The sequence below is a fragment of the Emys orbicularis genome, chromosome 13 (assembly GCF_028017835.1).
Source record: "Emys orbicularis isolate rEmyOrb1 chromosome 13, rEmyOrb1.hap1, whole genome shotgun sequence".
Classification (NCBI taxonomy): Eukaryota; Metazoa; Chordata; order Testudines; family Emydidae; genus Emys; species Emys orbicularis.
This window is the reverse complement of record NC_088695.1, coordinates 1,490,545-1,504,703: the sequence shown is the minus strand read 5'-3', so window position 1 is coordinate 1,504,703 and position 14,159 is coordinate 1,490,545. Positions and strand designations below refer to the sequence as shown.

The window sequence follows — 14,159 nt, the reverse complement described above, 5'->3', positions numbered from 1 at the left end:
ATTGGCAGCCCTGGGCTCTCCCCATGCGTTGTATAGGAGCCTAGGGGCCGAACTGAGGCACGGTGAATGGCAGTGATCTGCCAGACACCTGAAAGTTGGCCGTGGGGTGACACTCAGCAAGTTCCTTTCGTGCATCTGCTCCCAAACCCTGCACAAGCTGAACATGTCGTGCAGCCACATAAACGCAGAGCAGAGGCTGGATCCAGCCCTGGGCTGCATGTTGGACACCCGGCCTGGTGCCATTAACGATAGAAATACTTCTCTCCTGTGTCTGCTCCATGAGCCATTGCCTGGGGCTGAGCCCTACAGCTCTGGGAGACTCCAGATGCACCCCCCTGACCAACCCTAATGTTCTCCAATGCAAATGGGCATCTCTTGTTCTCAGGACCTGCTGGAGCAGCGCAGGAGAGGAGCTGAGCAGAGCTGTTGGGAGGAGGACACTCCAGAAGGACCGAACTAAATCCATGCGACCTGCATCTGCTCCGCCCTGAGAACCTGGTGGAAGCTGCAATCCCAGGGGGATGCGACAGATGAGCTGAGAGCCTGTTTCAGCCCCGCTCTGCAGGACTCTGACCTAGAACCCCACTAAGTGCAACACAAAAGCAAACTGAGCCGGATCTCGGCCCGTGGTGCGGGTGTGTCTCCATGGTCAGAGAGGGGAGAAGGTGGAACGGGCAAGTCACCGACAGGGCCGTGGATCAGCCTTCATTAGGGTCTAACCCAAAGTCTGTGAGTGTGGTGAAGTTGCACATCACAGCGCAGAGAGTGAATCACCAGCAGGAAGCATCCAAATCCCGAAGAAGCTGCTGCTTCGACTGAGTCCAGCAGGGAGCCCTCGTGTGGGGGCAGCCCCAGGATGGCCGACTGCAGCGAGGTGGAGGATCTGATACTCATCTCAGGGGATGGGGAGTGTGAGATGAGTGTGTGTGACACAGACAAGGAGCCCACGGGGGACGTGTGTCTGGCCAGGTTACGCGCCCGCCCACACCCGCTGAGCATGGAGACCCTGCAGGGAGCACGGGACGGACTGGAGTGATGTGGGGAGCTGGGCGAGGAGCTGGGCAGCTGCCTGGACCTCGCCCTGGAGAGGTTCTGCCGGGAGCCCCAGTACGTGCAGGAGAACGCCAGGCTGCTGATCCGCTGGGAGGGGGGGAGCTAGAGTTCCTGTCGGGGGAAGGGGGTTACACAATCTCTGTTTTCTATCACAAAGGAAATCCCCGTTATTATCTCCATGTGAAGGATCTGCCCGGGTACTTGTATGTGGCCTGGTTACGTTCCCGCAAGGAACGGCTCAGTTCTAACAATCTGCTGGCGTTGTTCATTGGGCTGCGTTTCTCTCAGGGAGACACTGCTGTGCTGAGGGACTGCTTTCACAGAGCCTGGGAGGGGTTCAGACGAGAGCCCCGGTGTGTGCAGGAGAACGCCAGGCTGCTGATCCGGTGGGGCGGGGGGGAGCTGGAGTTTGTCTCCGGCCGGGGGCAATGTGAGATCTCGGTGCTCCTCGCCGATGGGGAACCCCAGTATCACATCACAGAGCTGGGAGGGGACAGGCCAGTGACTTGGTCACACTCCAGCCCAGAACCGCTGAGCATCGAAGACCTAGTGAGGGTGTGGGACAGACTGGGGCACTGGGGGGCGCTGGGTGAGGAGCTGAGCAGCTGCTTTGGGGAGGCCATTTCCCGGTTCAGCCGGGAGCCGCGGTGTGTGCAGGAGAACGCCAGGCTGCTGATACGGTGGGGCGGGGGGGAGCTGGCGTTCGTGTCCAGCCAGGGGCAGTGTGAGATCTCAGTGCTCCACGCCAGTGGGAGACCCCAGTATCACATCACAGAGCTGGGAGGGGACAGGCCAGTGACTTGGTCACACACCAGCCTAGAGCCACTAAGCGTCACAGACCTAGGGAGGGTGCGGGACAGACTGAGGCATTGGGGGGCGCTGGGTGAGGAGCTGAGCAGCTGTTTTGAGGAGGCCATTTCCCAGTTCAGCCGGGAGCCCCCGTACGTGCAGGGGAACGCCAGGATGGGGAACTGGTGGGATGGAGGTAACCTGGAGTTCCTGTCGGGAGAGGGGCAGTGTGATATCTCTGTGCACTGTAAGGACAGAAGACCCCAGTATGAGGTTGGGGAGCTCCCCGTGTACATATTCCTGGCTTGGTTACACGCCCGTCCACACCCACTGAGCTCTGACAACCTACGGAGAGTGTTGAGAAAATTGGGGTCCTGTCAGGAAGACACCAGTACCCTAAGAACCTGTATTTCCCACGCCTTGGACCAATTCGGTCAGGAGCCCCGGTGTGTGCAGGAGAACGCCAGGCTGCTGATCCGCTGGGACGGGGAGGAGCTGGAGTTCGTCTCCGGCCGGGGGCAGTGTGAGATCTCGGTGCTCCTTGCTGATGGGAGACCCCAGTATCACATCACAGAGCTGGGAGGGGACAGGCCAGTGACTTGGTCACACGCCAGCCCAGAGCCACTGAGTGTCGCAGACCTAGCGAGGGTGCGCGACAGACTGGGGTGCTGGGGGGCACTGGGTGAGGAGCTGAGCGGCTGCTTTGGGGAGGCCATTTCCCAGTTCAGACGGGAGCCCCCATGGGTGCAGGGGAATGCCAGGATGCGGATCTACTGGGACAGGAATAGACTGGAGTTCCTGTCAGGAGAGGGGCAGTGTGAGATCTCTGTGCGATATAGGAACAGGAGAGCCCAGTATGAGGTTGGGGAGCTCCCAGTGCACATAAACCTGGCTCGGTTACACGCCCGAACAGAGCCAGAGCACCAACCCCCTGTGACACCGCATGATTGAAATAGGACCGTACCATTGCAGCTTCCACTGTTACACAGTTGCACCAAAACTTGTAAGAAGTGCATCATGTAAGGAATCAATGGAAAAGTTACTATCTATCAAGTATGATTGTCCTGTTTATATGCACGTATCATCTTTGTCTCTGAAGTTATTAATATTGACTCTACACTGGTATCCAACCTATGTGCTGTATTCCTGGGCAACACCTACAAGGCAGTGTACATCCAGTCTAGCCAGCCATTTTGAACGGACTCTTCAAGTTGCTGACCGATTAAAGAAAACATTTAACTCTCTCAATAGGCCATAGCAAAAACTTGTCGTCCGCCCTGTGAGCCTTCCTGTGGACGCTTTAGCATGTGACTTGCTCATGTGACCCTGGACTCCATCTTGTGCCTGTAATTTTCCACAAACTAAGACTGTGAACAGTCCCTCCACATGGGAGAAGGTATAAAAAAAAACCCTGGGAGCATCTCCATTTTGCTGCTCTGATCTCTGGACTTACACTAAAAGGAGCATATTGACTACGGACCGAGGAACCTTCTAATCTGTAGGAAGTTACCAGAGACTGTACAAGCCAGCAGTCCGTAACATCACCGCCACAAACCTGATCCAAGAACTTTGCAATGGTGATATGTACATGATTTCTTTGAGCATTTTTAAATCTCTTTCTTTTCTCTTAGAAATAAACCTTTAATATTAGATAGTAAAGGATTGGCAATGGTGTGATTATTGGGTAAGTTATATATTGATCCTGAGGTGTGGCTGATCTCTTGGGATCAGCTTGGAAAAGGGACGGCTAAGGGGAGATATGCTAGAGGTCTATAAAATCATGACTGGTGTAGAGAAAGTAGATAAGGATGTGCTATTTACTCCTCCTAACACAAGAAGTAGGGGCCACCAAATTAAATGAATAGGCAGCAGGTTTAAAACAAATGGAAGTATTTTTTCACACACCACACAGTCAACTTGTGGAACTCCTTGCCAGAGTATGTTGTGAAGGCCAAGACTATAACAGGGTTCAAAAAAGAATTAGATAAATTCATGGAGGATAGGTCCATCAATGACTATTAGCCAGGGTGGGCAGGGATGGTGTCCCTAGCCTCTGTTTGCCAAAAGCTGGGAATTGACCATTCTCATCTGGGCCCAGATGGAGACGGTACAAGTCTCCTATTTGGGGGCCTTATTCAGGTCTGCCTGGGGGCTTGCCCAAAGTGGGGGCAGAGGGGCCCGGCTGGGGTGGGGAGGGAAGTTTGCCTGGAGTGGGGGTGGGGTAAGGGGTCTGGCTGGGTGGGGGGGTTGGCCAGAACTGGGGGGAGGGGACTGGCTGGGGAGGGCTTGGCTGTAGGTTGGAGCCTGGCTGGGGGGGCTGGAGTGGGGGAATGGGGGCTTGGCAGCAGTGGGGGGGCCAGAGACCCAGATGGGGGGCTTGCCCAGAGTGAGGCGGACCAGGTGACCAGTTTGGGGGAGCTTGGCTGGAGGTGGGTGCCTTAGAGGGCAAGATCTATGGGGCAGGGAGTGGGGGAAGTTGTGTCGGGGTCACTGTTGCGAGGCAGATTCACATTTAGCCCCTTCACACCCAGACATGGCTGGAATCGGGGGCGGTCATTTGGGGTCCTTGTAGCCAGAGTCAGAGTCCGCTGAGGGTGAGTCATCAGGGCGGCTGCTTTGCAAAAGGCCACGTTCCCTGGGGTGGGTCGGGAGAAACTGAGTCACGGGAGCAGGAAGCAGGCTGGGTTTTCCCCCTGGCTCTGAAGCACTTTTGTAGCAGGTCAGTGGTAGTGTTAACCCTCTGCCAGGGAAGCCCCCCGCCAGTGTTCATTACAGAAAGGGGCAATCGGGAGGGAAATCTGGATTCCAGCTGGAGATTTCTACAAGCAGGGGGAGTGAAGATGTTGCTGCCTTGCTTTCGACTCAGTCGAGTGTATAGATTTTGGTGAGCAAAGACGGAGACTCGGGTAAACTCCACCTAAATGTTTGGGAACTCTGAGTTTCTTCTCGCTGTGTTTCTGTGGGGACTGACCTGTCTAGATTCAATTTGTTTTCTTTATTTACATTCATGTAGAACAGTGAAGATAATGTAGGTGGATTATAAAGTAGCCATGTTATGTTGTAGAAATGAAGTTATGATAATGATGTTTGTTTATCATCGCAAGACTTTATAAAGTTGGTACTTAAGAATTAAGTTCCTTCCTTTTGTTCTTTGTCTGGATTTGAATGCGGGGAGGCCGCCCCTGTGTGATCCTTGCTGAAAACCCTCAGTGACTGAATTCTGGGTCCCCAGGTGCATTTCCAAGGGAGGCATTCTTAGAGTCAAGGAGAAGGGCAGCATAAACTCCAACCCAGTGGTAACCTGCGGCCCGCAGACCCTGGGGGTCTGCAGGCTTTGTCTAAGGTTTCCACAGGGGTCTGCACTTCCATCTGGAATATTTTAGGGGTCCGCAAATGAAAAAAAAAGGTTGAAAACCCCCCGATATAGCCCACCCAAAGGTTAGCAAGAACTCTCTGGCTCTGCGTCAGAGACCAGCAACATCCCAAAGAATCAACAGCTGCATTTTTAAGCAGTTTGCCGATCTCCTTTGTACTCTGCGAACAGTGGAGAAGTGGGATGAATTTCCAAAGCACGTAAGACTGCTTGTGACTCAATATTCAGGCTATTGGGATCAGTAGGAAAGATTGTGTTGTTCGATTCATTAGCCCTTTCCCTTTTAAAAGCCTATAATCTCACCATTAGTATAATCAACAATTCAGAAAATAGGTAGCAAAATAATCCAACCCACTTTCCGTTACTGGAGCAGTAGGCACTGCCTTGTCTTGGCCAAGTTTGTTAACACTTTATAGAAATCTATCCATCTCCATTCATGCCTGCCTATCTATCCATCCGCTCCCATCTATACCCATCTAGCCATCCCCATACATATGAATCCAATTTCTCTATTCTGGAATAATTCCATAGGCTGTGTAGTGAGGAGGTGCGGCCTCCCGCCATGTCAGAAGGGGAGAGACCCGAAACCACCCCCTGGTGGGCAGAACTAGGCCACCTGCGGCCGCCGCAACAGAAGCAGAGGGGCAGGACAGGAAGCTGGACTATAAAAGACCAGCCTCCTAGCTCAGTAGGGGGAGAGCTGCCAGAGAAGCAGGAGGTCTCTTCCTTGCTCCTGGAGCCCGGAGCTGAAGGACACGTCTGCCGACCAGAGGAGTTATCTGAATTGCCGGAGACCAGCAACGCCGATGAACTGCCGGGTCTGCCATTGGCTGTTTACCCCAGGGGGACCGAGGACGACCCCGAAACCCAGGTACCCCAAGCTGGGGAGGGTAGGAAGGAGCCCAGGGACACCGAATAGGGTTTGGCGGTGGAACTATTGTGAACTGGCCAGTGTTTTGCGAGCAGATCCCCGCTGACCTAGTGGCGGACTACTCTGCCACTAATATGGTCCTGGGCTGGGACGCAGTGGAGTGGGAGGGCCTGCGTCCCCCTACCCCGGGCACCCCACCTGTGAAGGGTGCCACCTCCCCACTAATAGGCCAGGAGGCTGGAATTGGTCTGGCGCCCGCCGGAGCTAAAGTGCCAGGCGCATTTGCTGTCGCTCCCGGTTGGGAGCTAATTCCCCACCCTGAACTGCTGGGCTGTATCTCCCGGACTCAGCCTGAGCTATAAACTGCTCATGGCCCTGACTGAGGGACTGGGCAGAGGGACTAACTGCTACTTGGACTAATCACCAGGAGGGCTCACTGGCTGTGAGCTGTGCCCTGCTTGTGAAGCAGTGAGGAGGCGCGGCCTCCCGCCCTGTCAGAAGGGGAGAGATACGCGCCCCTGCTTACACAGATACTTTCTGGAACTAAAGTGCCCTGTTCCAGTTTGAAAAGTGGAAAAGCTAAACAGAAACAAGACACTCTTAGTCCAGAATAAGTAGCCCCATACAGAGCAGTTATCCCACTTTAAATTCACACTCTATCTTGGTCTAGAATAATTTTAATGGGGAGTTTCAGAGTAGCAGCCGTGTTAGTCTGTATCCGCAAAAAGAACAGGAGTACTTGTGGCACCTTAGAGACTAACAAATTTATTAGAGCATAAGCTTTCGTGGGCTACAATGGGGAGAAACAGCAAAAACTGTCCTTATACACCCATCTATTCCCAGTTCCCTCTATCTATAAGGACCTGGGGATTAGAACCCACAGCTGCAGAGCCTGGAGTGGCTGATAGTCCCATGGTACCACCAGGAGGCCGTGGGCTAGCACAACCAGGGGGCACTGTGCAGAGTAAGCGCGGCAGGAAGTACCGCCCACGAGACCCAGAGTGACAGCACCCTGCAGGTCTCTGATTGGCCAAGTGCCCCTACTTAACCCCAGGGCTTGACCCATGAAGTTGTTTGAGCGACCACATGGACTGTGGCCAGCTGGACTTTGCCTCATCTCCTGATGTTTGGTCTCTGACTCGACCCTTAATTCTTCCCCCTTGATTCTGACCTGGTACTACCTCTGGTCTCCAGTCCCCGACCCTGGCTCTTGTTTATGGGACCTGGCCTTGCAATTCCTCCAACTCTACCCCAGTAACTCCCGTCCCTGGTGGGGAGACCTCAGCCCAGCTGTGACCACTAGGCCAGACCGACTACGCCCTGGTCACTTACACCATCCTTATACGTTCTCATGTATCTATGCTCTGCTCTGTCTGTCATGCTCTCTTTGTATCTTTATATATCTAACTCTTTCTATCTCTTAATTTATCCCTCTCTCCGTACGCATCTAATCTCTCACTCTCTTTTCATATCTGTCTATCACACTGTCTCCACACCAATCTATCTGATTACTGTTGTTCTCTTCCTGTCTATATCAGGCTTTCGTTATCTCTTGATTTATTGCACTCTCTCCATATAATTCATTCATGTGTCTTGGTCTCTTCATATCTATTTATCTACTTCTCACATTCTCTTCATATTGATCTATATACTCATCCTTGTAGCATCAATCCATCCTTTTCACTTACGCTCTTTCAGGTTTCACTATTCCACCCAATATAGGTTTGTTTTGTTTCTTTCAAGTAAAGGTTTTTTGCTTTTAATTGTACATGCAAAGTAGCTGGAACAGCAAGAAAGAGCAAGTGGAACATGCGTGTGGAGCCGTGGATTGCATGGAAACTAGGTATGTACCAAAATCACCATATGTCGCTTGGTCAATACATAGTTACCATGATCAGAATGGAAGAGTGTGTGTTGGATTTTGATGTCCGACTGGCCATTGCTTCTATGGCAATGAATTTTGTCATGTACAGGCATCGGATGACTAGCTCTTGGGAATAATGTGTATATGTGTTTGTGATATGCATTTGGAGCCTGTTGCAAATCCTGTTGAAATCAACAGACATCTTGACATTTGCTTCACTAGCTCAGGTTTTCCAAACCTATCGCTTTCATGGCTGTCCTCTGGACTCTGTCCAATGTATCCACATCCAAGTGCGGTGCCCAGAACTGGACACAATACTTCAGCTGAGACCTCACCAGGGCTGATCATAGTAGGACAATTACACCCCATATCTTACATACAACTCTCCTATTAATACACCCCATAATATTAGCCTTTTTTGCACCTACATCATGTTGGCTTATGTTCAATTTGTGATCCACTATAACCCCTGGATCCTTTTCCAAAGTACTTCCACCTGGTCAGTTATTCCCCATTTCATATTTGTGCTGGGTTCTGTTTACTCCATTTCTCAGTATTGAGCCTTTCGTGGTCTCTGTCCCATGGCTTTCTCAGCTACCGTAACAGCTAGAGACTTACTTTGTACTTTGAATTGGTGTGTGTGTACTGAGAGGGGGTATCTGGGGGGCTGGATCGGTGTGTGTGTATTGGGAGGGCATATTTGGGAGTGCTGGATCGGTGTGTGTGTACTGGGAGGGGTATTTGGGGGTGCTGGATCAGTGTGTGTGTACTGGGAGGGGGTATTTGGGAGTGCTGGATCGGTGTGTGTGTACTGGGAGGGCGTATTTGGGAGTGCTGGATCAGTGTGTCTGTACTGGGAGGGGGTATTTGGGGGGTTGGATTGGTGTGTGTGTACTGGGAGGGCATATTTGGGAGTGCTGGATCGGTGTGTGTGTACTGGGAGGGGTATTTTGGGGTGCTGGATCAGTGTGTCTGTACTGGGAGGGGTATTTGGAGGTGCTGGATCAGTGTGTGTGTACTGGGAGGGGTATTTGGGGGTGCTGGATCAGTGTGTCTGTACTGGGAGGGGTATTTGGAGGTGCTGGATCAGTATGTGTGTACTGGGAGGGGGTATTTTGGGGTGCTGGATCGGTGTATCTGTACTGGGAGGGGTATTTGGAGGTGCTGGATCAGTATGTGTGTACTGGGAGGGGGTATTTTGGGGTGCTGGATCTGTGTGTGTGTACTGGGAGGGGTATTTGGGGGTGCTGGATCGGTGTGTCTGTACTGGGAGGCGGTATTTGGGGGTGCTGGATCAGTGTGTGTGTACTGGGAGGGCATATTTGGGAGTGCTGGATCGGTGTGTGTGTACTGGGAGGGGTATTTGGGGGTGCTGGATCAGTGTGTTTGTACTGGGAGGGGGTATTTGGGAGTGCTGGATCGGTGTGTGTGTACTGGGAGGGGTATTTGGGAGTGCTGGATCAGTGTGTCTGTACTGGGAGGGGTATTTGGAGGTGCTGGATCAGTGTGTGTGTACTGGGAGGGGGTATTTGGGGGTGCTGGGGGTACCTGCGGTCTCACTCTCATGGTGGGGGGCAGTGTCACTCCCTGTCACCGTGGCAGGGCGACTGGCACAGGCCCATCAGTCAGCGACTCCCTGCAGGCCTCACCCCTCTCCAGGGCAGGGAGCTGGGGCCTGGCCCTGTTACCCCTCCCAGCTGTGTTCTGAGGCCCTGCAGTGGGGCAGGCGGCCCAGCCAAGAGGCACTTGGTTGCTCTGCCTATCTGGCAGGCCAGGCGGGATCCGGCAGCTGTGGGTGCAAGGGAGGGACCAATCGGAGACGGCTCTGAGCTGCAACATCTGCTCCGCAAGGAAAACTCCCGGACATTCCCGCTTATATGCAGAACCCGACCGGATGCAGAGCGGAGGGCCAAAAAAGAGGCCATGTCTGGGAAAACCCGGACGTACGGTAACCCCAGAGCCTGAGGGTGCGTGGCCACCACCAGAGCAGGTATCTGACCCATGGTATCATTGCAGCACAGCCAGGGCCTGGGAGGGAGGCTGGGGATGGGTGAGGAACAGGCTGTGAATGTTCCTTACATCCCAGAGCTGCAGTTTGTGGGGTCCCCGTGCCCACAGGGCGGGGTGCTTATTCCTTTAACCTCTTCCAGTTTTTCCTTATTTTTCTTACAGTTGTTGTTTACTAAATTGTATTTGGTTTGAGCTTAATTCAGTGATCAGTGGGGCGGAGAAGTGGCCAGTGTGGAGAGAGCAGCCTAACCCCTGCCCTAAGTGACCATGAGGGAACGGGGGTTCAGCCCCCCAGGAATCCTGGGCCCAGCTTTGTCGGGGTTACAAGCACTCCCCCCACTTACACTGATCTTACCCATACAGCCTTGCCATGGAATGCCCCATAAACAGGAGAATTTCAAATAGGAGTAGAGAAGTTATTTTACCTCCATATTTGGCACCAGTACGACCGCTGCTGGGATTCTGTGTCCAGTTCTGGTGCCCACAATTCAGGAAGGTTGTTGATGAATTGGAGCGGGTTCAGAGAAGAGCCACGAGAATGATTAATGGATTAGAAAACTCGCCTTGTAGTGATAGACTCAAAGAGCTCTATCTGGTTTGCTTGATCACCGTCTATAAGTATCTACATGGGGAACAAGTATGTAATAATGGGCTCTTCAATCCAGCAGAGGAAGGTCTAACATGATCCAATGGCTGGAAGTGGAAGCGAGATGCATTCAGACTAGAAATAAGGTGTACGTTTTTCATGGTGAGATCATGTAACCATGGGGACAATTTACCAGGGTTCGTGGTGGATTTTCCATCTCTGACCATGTTTAAATCTAGGAATTACTTGGGGGCAACTCTCTGGCCTGTGCCCTATGGGACGTCAGACTAGATCACCACAAAGCTCCCTTCTTGGTTTGGAATCTATGAATTTCCCACCTACCTGCTAACAATCCCCACGGCATGAAGACCTCTGTGCCACGCTAGCGGTACACCAGCCCAGGGCCGGGCTGACACGAGGAATACTCGATCTCTCAAGGTTCATACAGCAGCCAAAATCATCATCTCCAGTGCATGTGGGAGAGTGGGCAACACTCATTGTCACATGCGCACCCATTGCTAATAATTGTCAATAATCTGCTGGGGGCATAGACAGGATGCATCACACTCTGGCTGCTCTCTGCTTTGCAGCCCTGAGGCCCCTGTAACAAGGGGCCAGGGAGACTAAAGGAAGGACAAAGTGGCTTAAAACCACCTCCCTCTAACCCCCCTTGTCTTTCCCCCAGCACAAGGATGGAATCACTGAGACTCAGACTCTAGGTCTGGGGGCCTGGCTCAGCTGAGCTGATCCTTTCACTCTGTCCCTGAACTGGCTCTGTCGGGGTGTGAATCCCCCCTGCCCATGGCTGAGATCTCAGCGCTGCTCCCCAGGCAGAGCTGGGTAAATCCTGGAGGCGGGAGGTTGCCGGGTTCACTCCCCAGCTGGGGCAGGTTCTGTCACTGACACGATCAGACCCTGCCCCAGGGCTGAGCTCTGCCCCTCACGCTCTGATTCTCTCTCTGCAGCGAACGTGACCCTGGATCCAGACACGGCCAATCACCGACTCACAGTGTCTGCGGATCGGAGAAGTGTGAGATGGGAACGCACACGGCAGGATCTGCCCGACAACCCTGAGAGATTTGACACTGAGCACTGTGTGCTGGGCTGTGAGGGATTCACTTCGGGCAGACATACCTGGGAGGTGGAGGTGGAGGTGGAGGTGGAGGGGAGGGAAGTCTGTGATGTGGGGGTGGCCAGAGAGTCTGTGAGCAGGAACGGAGGGATCAGCCTTAACCCTGAGCAGGGGATCTGGGCTGTGCGGTGCAGTGAGGATCAGTGCTGGGCTCTCAATATGCAGTGCATCCCCTTCCCCCCGAGCCAGGCACCCCCCAGGATCCGGGTTTATCTGGACTATGAAGTGGGGCAGGTGGCGTTTTTCATTGCCAGTACCGGGGACCCGATGGTCACTTTCCCGCCGGCCTCTTTCGCCGGGGAGAGAATCCGCCCGTTCTTCCGGGTTAGCACTACTGTCCCGCTCTGCTATGCTGGGGCTAGTGTGCGGCTCCTCTAGCCCCCACCCTCCTGATCTCTATGATCTGGAGGACTCAGCCAGTCTCCCCCACACACACACACACCCCGATAGACAGGGCTGAAGGGGGGGGGGGTGACGCTCTACCCGTAGCTCTATGGCTGTGGAGGTCTGTGTGAGGCACTCTAGGCTGGGTCTCCATGCCCCTAGGAGGCCAATTCTGTGTGGAATGGGGGGGAGAGTCCCATCAAGGAAGGAGGGAGCCCCCCTGTGGGAGAGGGACCCAGCCAAGGGCCAGGGAGAGATGCCTCAACTGGGGGGGAACAGGGAGGAGGCCTGATGAAGTGGGTTTTAGCCCACGAAAGCTTATGCCCAAATAAATGTGTTAGTCTCTAAGGTGCCACCAGGACTCCTCGCTGTTTTTCCTGATACACACTAACATGGCTACCACTCTGAAAACTGACCCAGTAGATTACATGGCCTCTTCTCTTTCATCCCACAACTCTTCCTCATGCCGCCTCATTCAGGGGCAGTGAATAGGCGGACCGCGGGCCAAATCCGGACTGCCAGACGCTTTTGAACGGACCATGAAATCTTTTTATTTACTTATTAGTATCATTATTGTTATGACACCATGGAAAATGTTTCTGTGGAGTCTGGACCTTCACTGTTCCTTGACCAAGAAATTTGGACCTTGACAACAATAATTGACTACCCCGGCCTAGTTCTTCTGCACCCCGCTCCCAGCACCCTGGGCCCATCTGAGTCTGTTTCTCCCCCGTTCCTTAGAGAATCCCGGCCAGGGGTCCCAGCTTCCCCTCCTCCCCAGCTCTGCAGGACACTCAGGGCAGGGTGGGCACGCCGCTGTGCATTGCAAGAAGCAGGTGATGGGGCCAGCTGTGGGAGCACAGCCCCCGGATGGCCACACGCTGGAAGAGCAGCATTGCTATAAAACCCCGCTCTGCACCAGGATCTCCGGCTGGAGGGTGAGCTGGGCAGGAACCGGCCCCTGGGGGCTCTCCACAGCAGCAGAGATGTCTCGTGTTAGGGAGGGGTGGGAGGGTTTAACGTGGCTGTGAATGGCATTTATCAGCCTTCATTCTAAGCTAACGAGCTGTGCGGGCAGCACGATGGCTGGTGCAAGGGGTACATGACAGGCCGATAATTAACAACAGCTAATCCCAGCTGGATGGCAGGGGCTGGAGCCAGCCTCCAAACTGGGACACATCAGAATGGGAAATCCAGGACTGCTGGGCCAGGCTCCCATGGGGTGTGTCTCTTCTCCCAGTCATTTGATTATCTCTTTCTCCTCCACCTGAAATCAAAGTCCGCAGGGGAGGTGTATCAGGGCAGGCAAAAGGCCCTCGGTCCTCCACAGTGTGTCTCTACCTGCCGAGCCCAACTGTGGGCGAAGGGCAGCTCTAACCTGAGCTCAAAGTCCGTGTCAAGCAGGAAAAGGCTCCAGCGCCATTTGGAAACTGACACATGTATGAGGATAATGGCGGATCTGGGGCCAGAGAGAAGCCCGTCGGCCGATCCCTAAAAGAGGGGAAAGGAATCAGGAGAGAATTCAGGGTCTCTCTTGAAATCATCACAAACCCAGTAAGTAGGTGATATTGTCTCAGGGTCTCTCTCTCCGTTCCTTCTCCTACACAGAAAAGGATGAAGTCCAGGCCCCACTGAAGTCAGTGGGAAAACTCCCAGGATTTCACCCAAGGTTTTCAGAGAGTGGGGCGAGGCGCTGGCTTTAGGAGATGGGAATTGGGGGGGGGAGGAATCGTTCAGGGAAATGTTGCTTATTTTCCATATTGAATGGGCCCCCTCAGGATTTGGGGTGAGTCTCAGCCTCTGGTGACCCTTTATGAGCCACCCATGATCCCCCAGCCCCAACAGCTGCCCCCACCACTGAAGAGTTTGTTGTTCCATGTGGGAGCTTGCGGGAGGCCCCTCTGCTGTGTCCGGCACCGGGTATGGAATGAGCTGTCCCCACTCCCCAAATTGTGAGCCTCTTCCCGCCCCTCGGCATTTTCAGGGGCTTCTTCTCCTCTCCCTTCCCAGCCTGTGGTAAAGGGGTTCTCCTGTTTCTCTGTCTACTGAGGGCTTACCCCACCCACCCTCTCTTCCAATGGTGTTCCCATCTCTCTC

The 14,159-nt window shown here is 53.6% G+C and overlaps 1 protein-coding gene across 1 annotated transcript in view; it reads left to right on the top strand.

Annotated features, from left to right (window-relative positions):
• The window catches only part of LOC135888124 (E3 ubiquitin-protein ligase TRIM15-like), a 30,676-nt gene extending 18,620 nt beyond the window's left edge, over window positions 1-12,056 (top strand). The window contains exon 3 of the mRNA XM_065415930.1: window positions 11,512-12,056. Coding sequence (XP_065272002.1) covers window positions 11,512-12,056 — 545 coding nt within the window. The remainder of the gene's footprint in view (window positions 1-11,511) is intronic.
• Window positions 12,057-14,159: the final 2,103 nt, after the last annotated feature.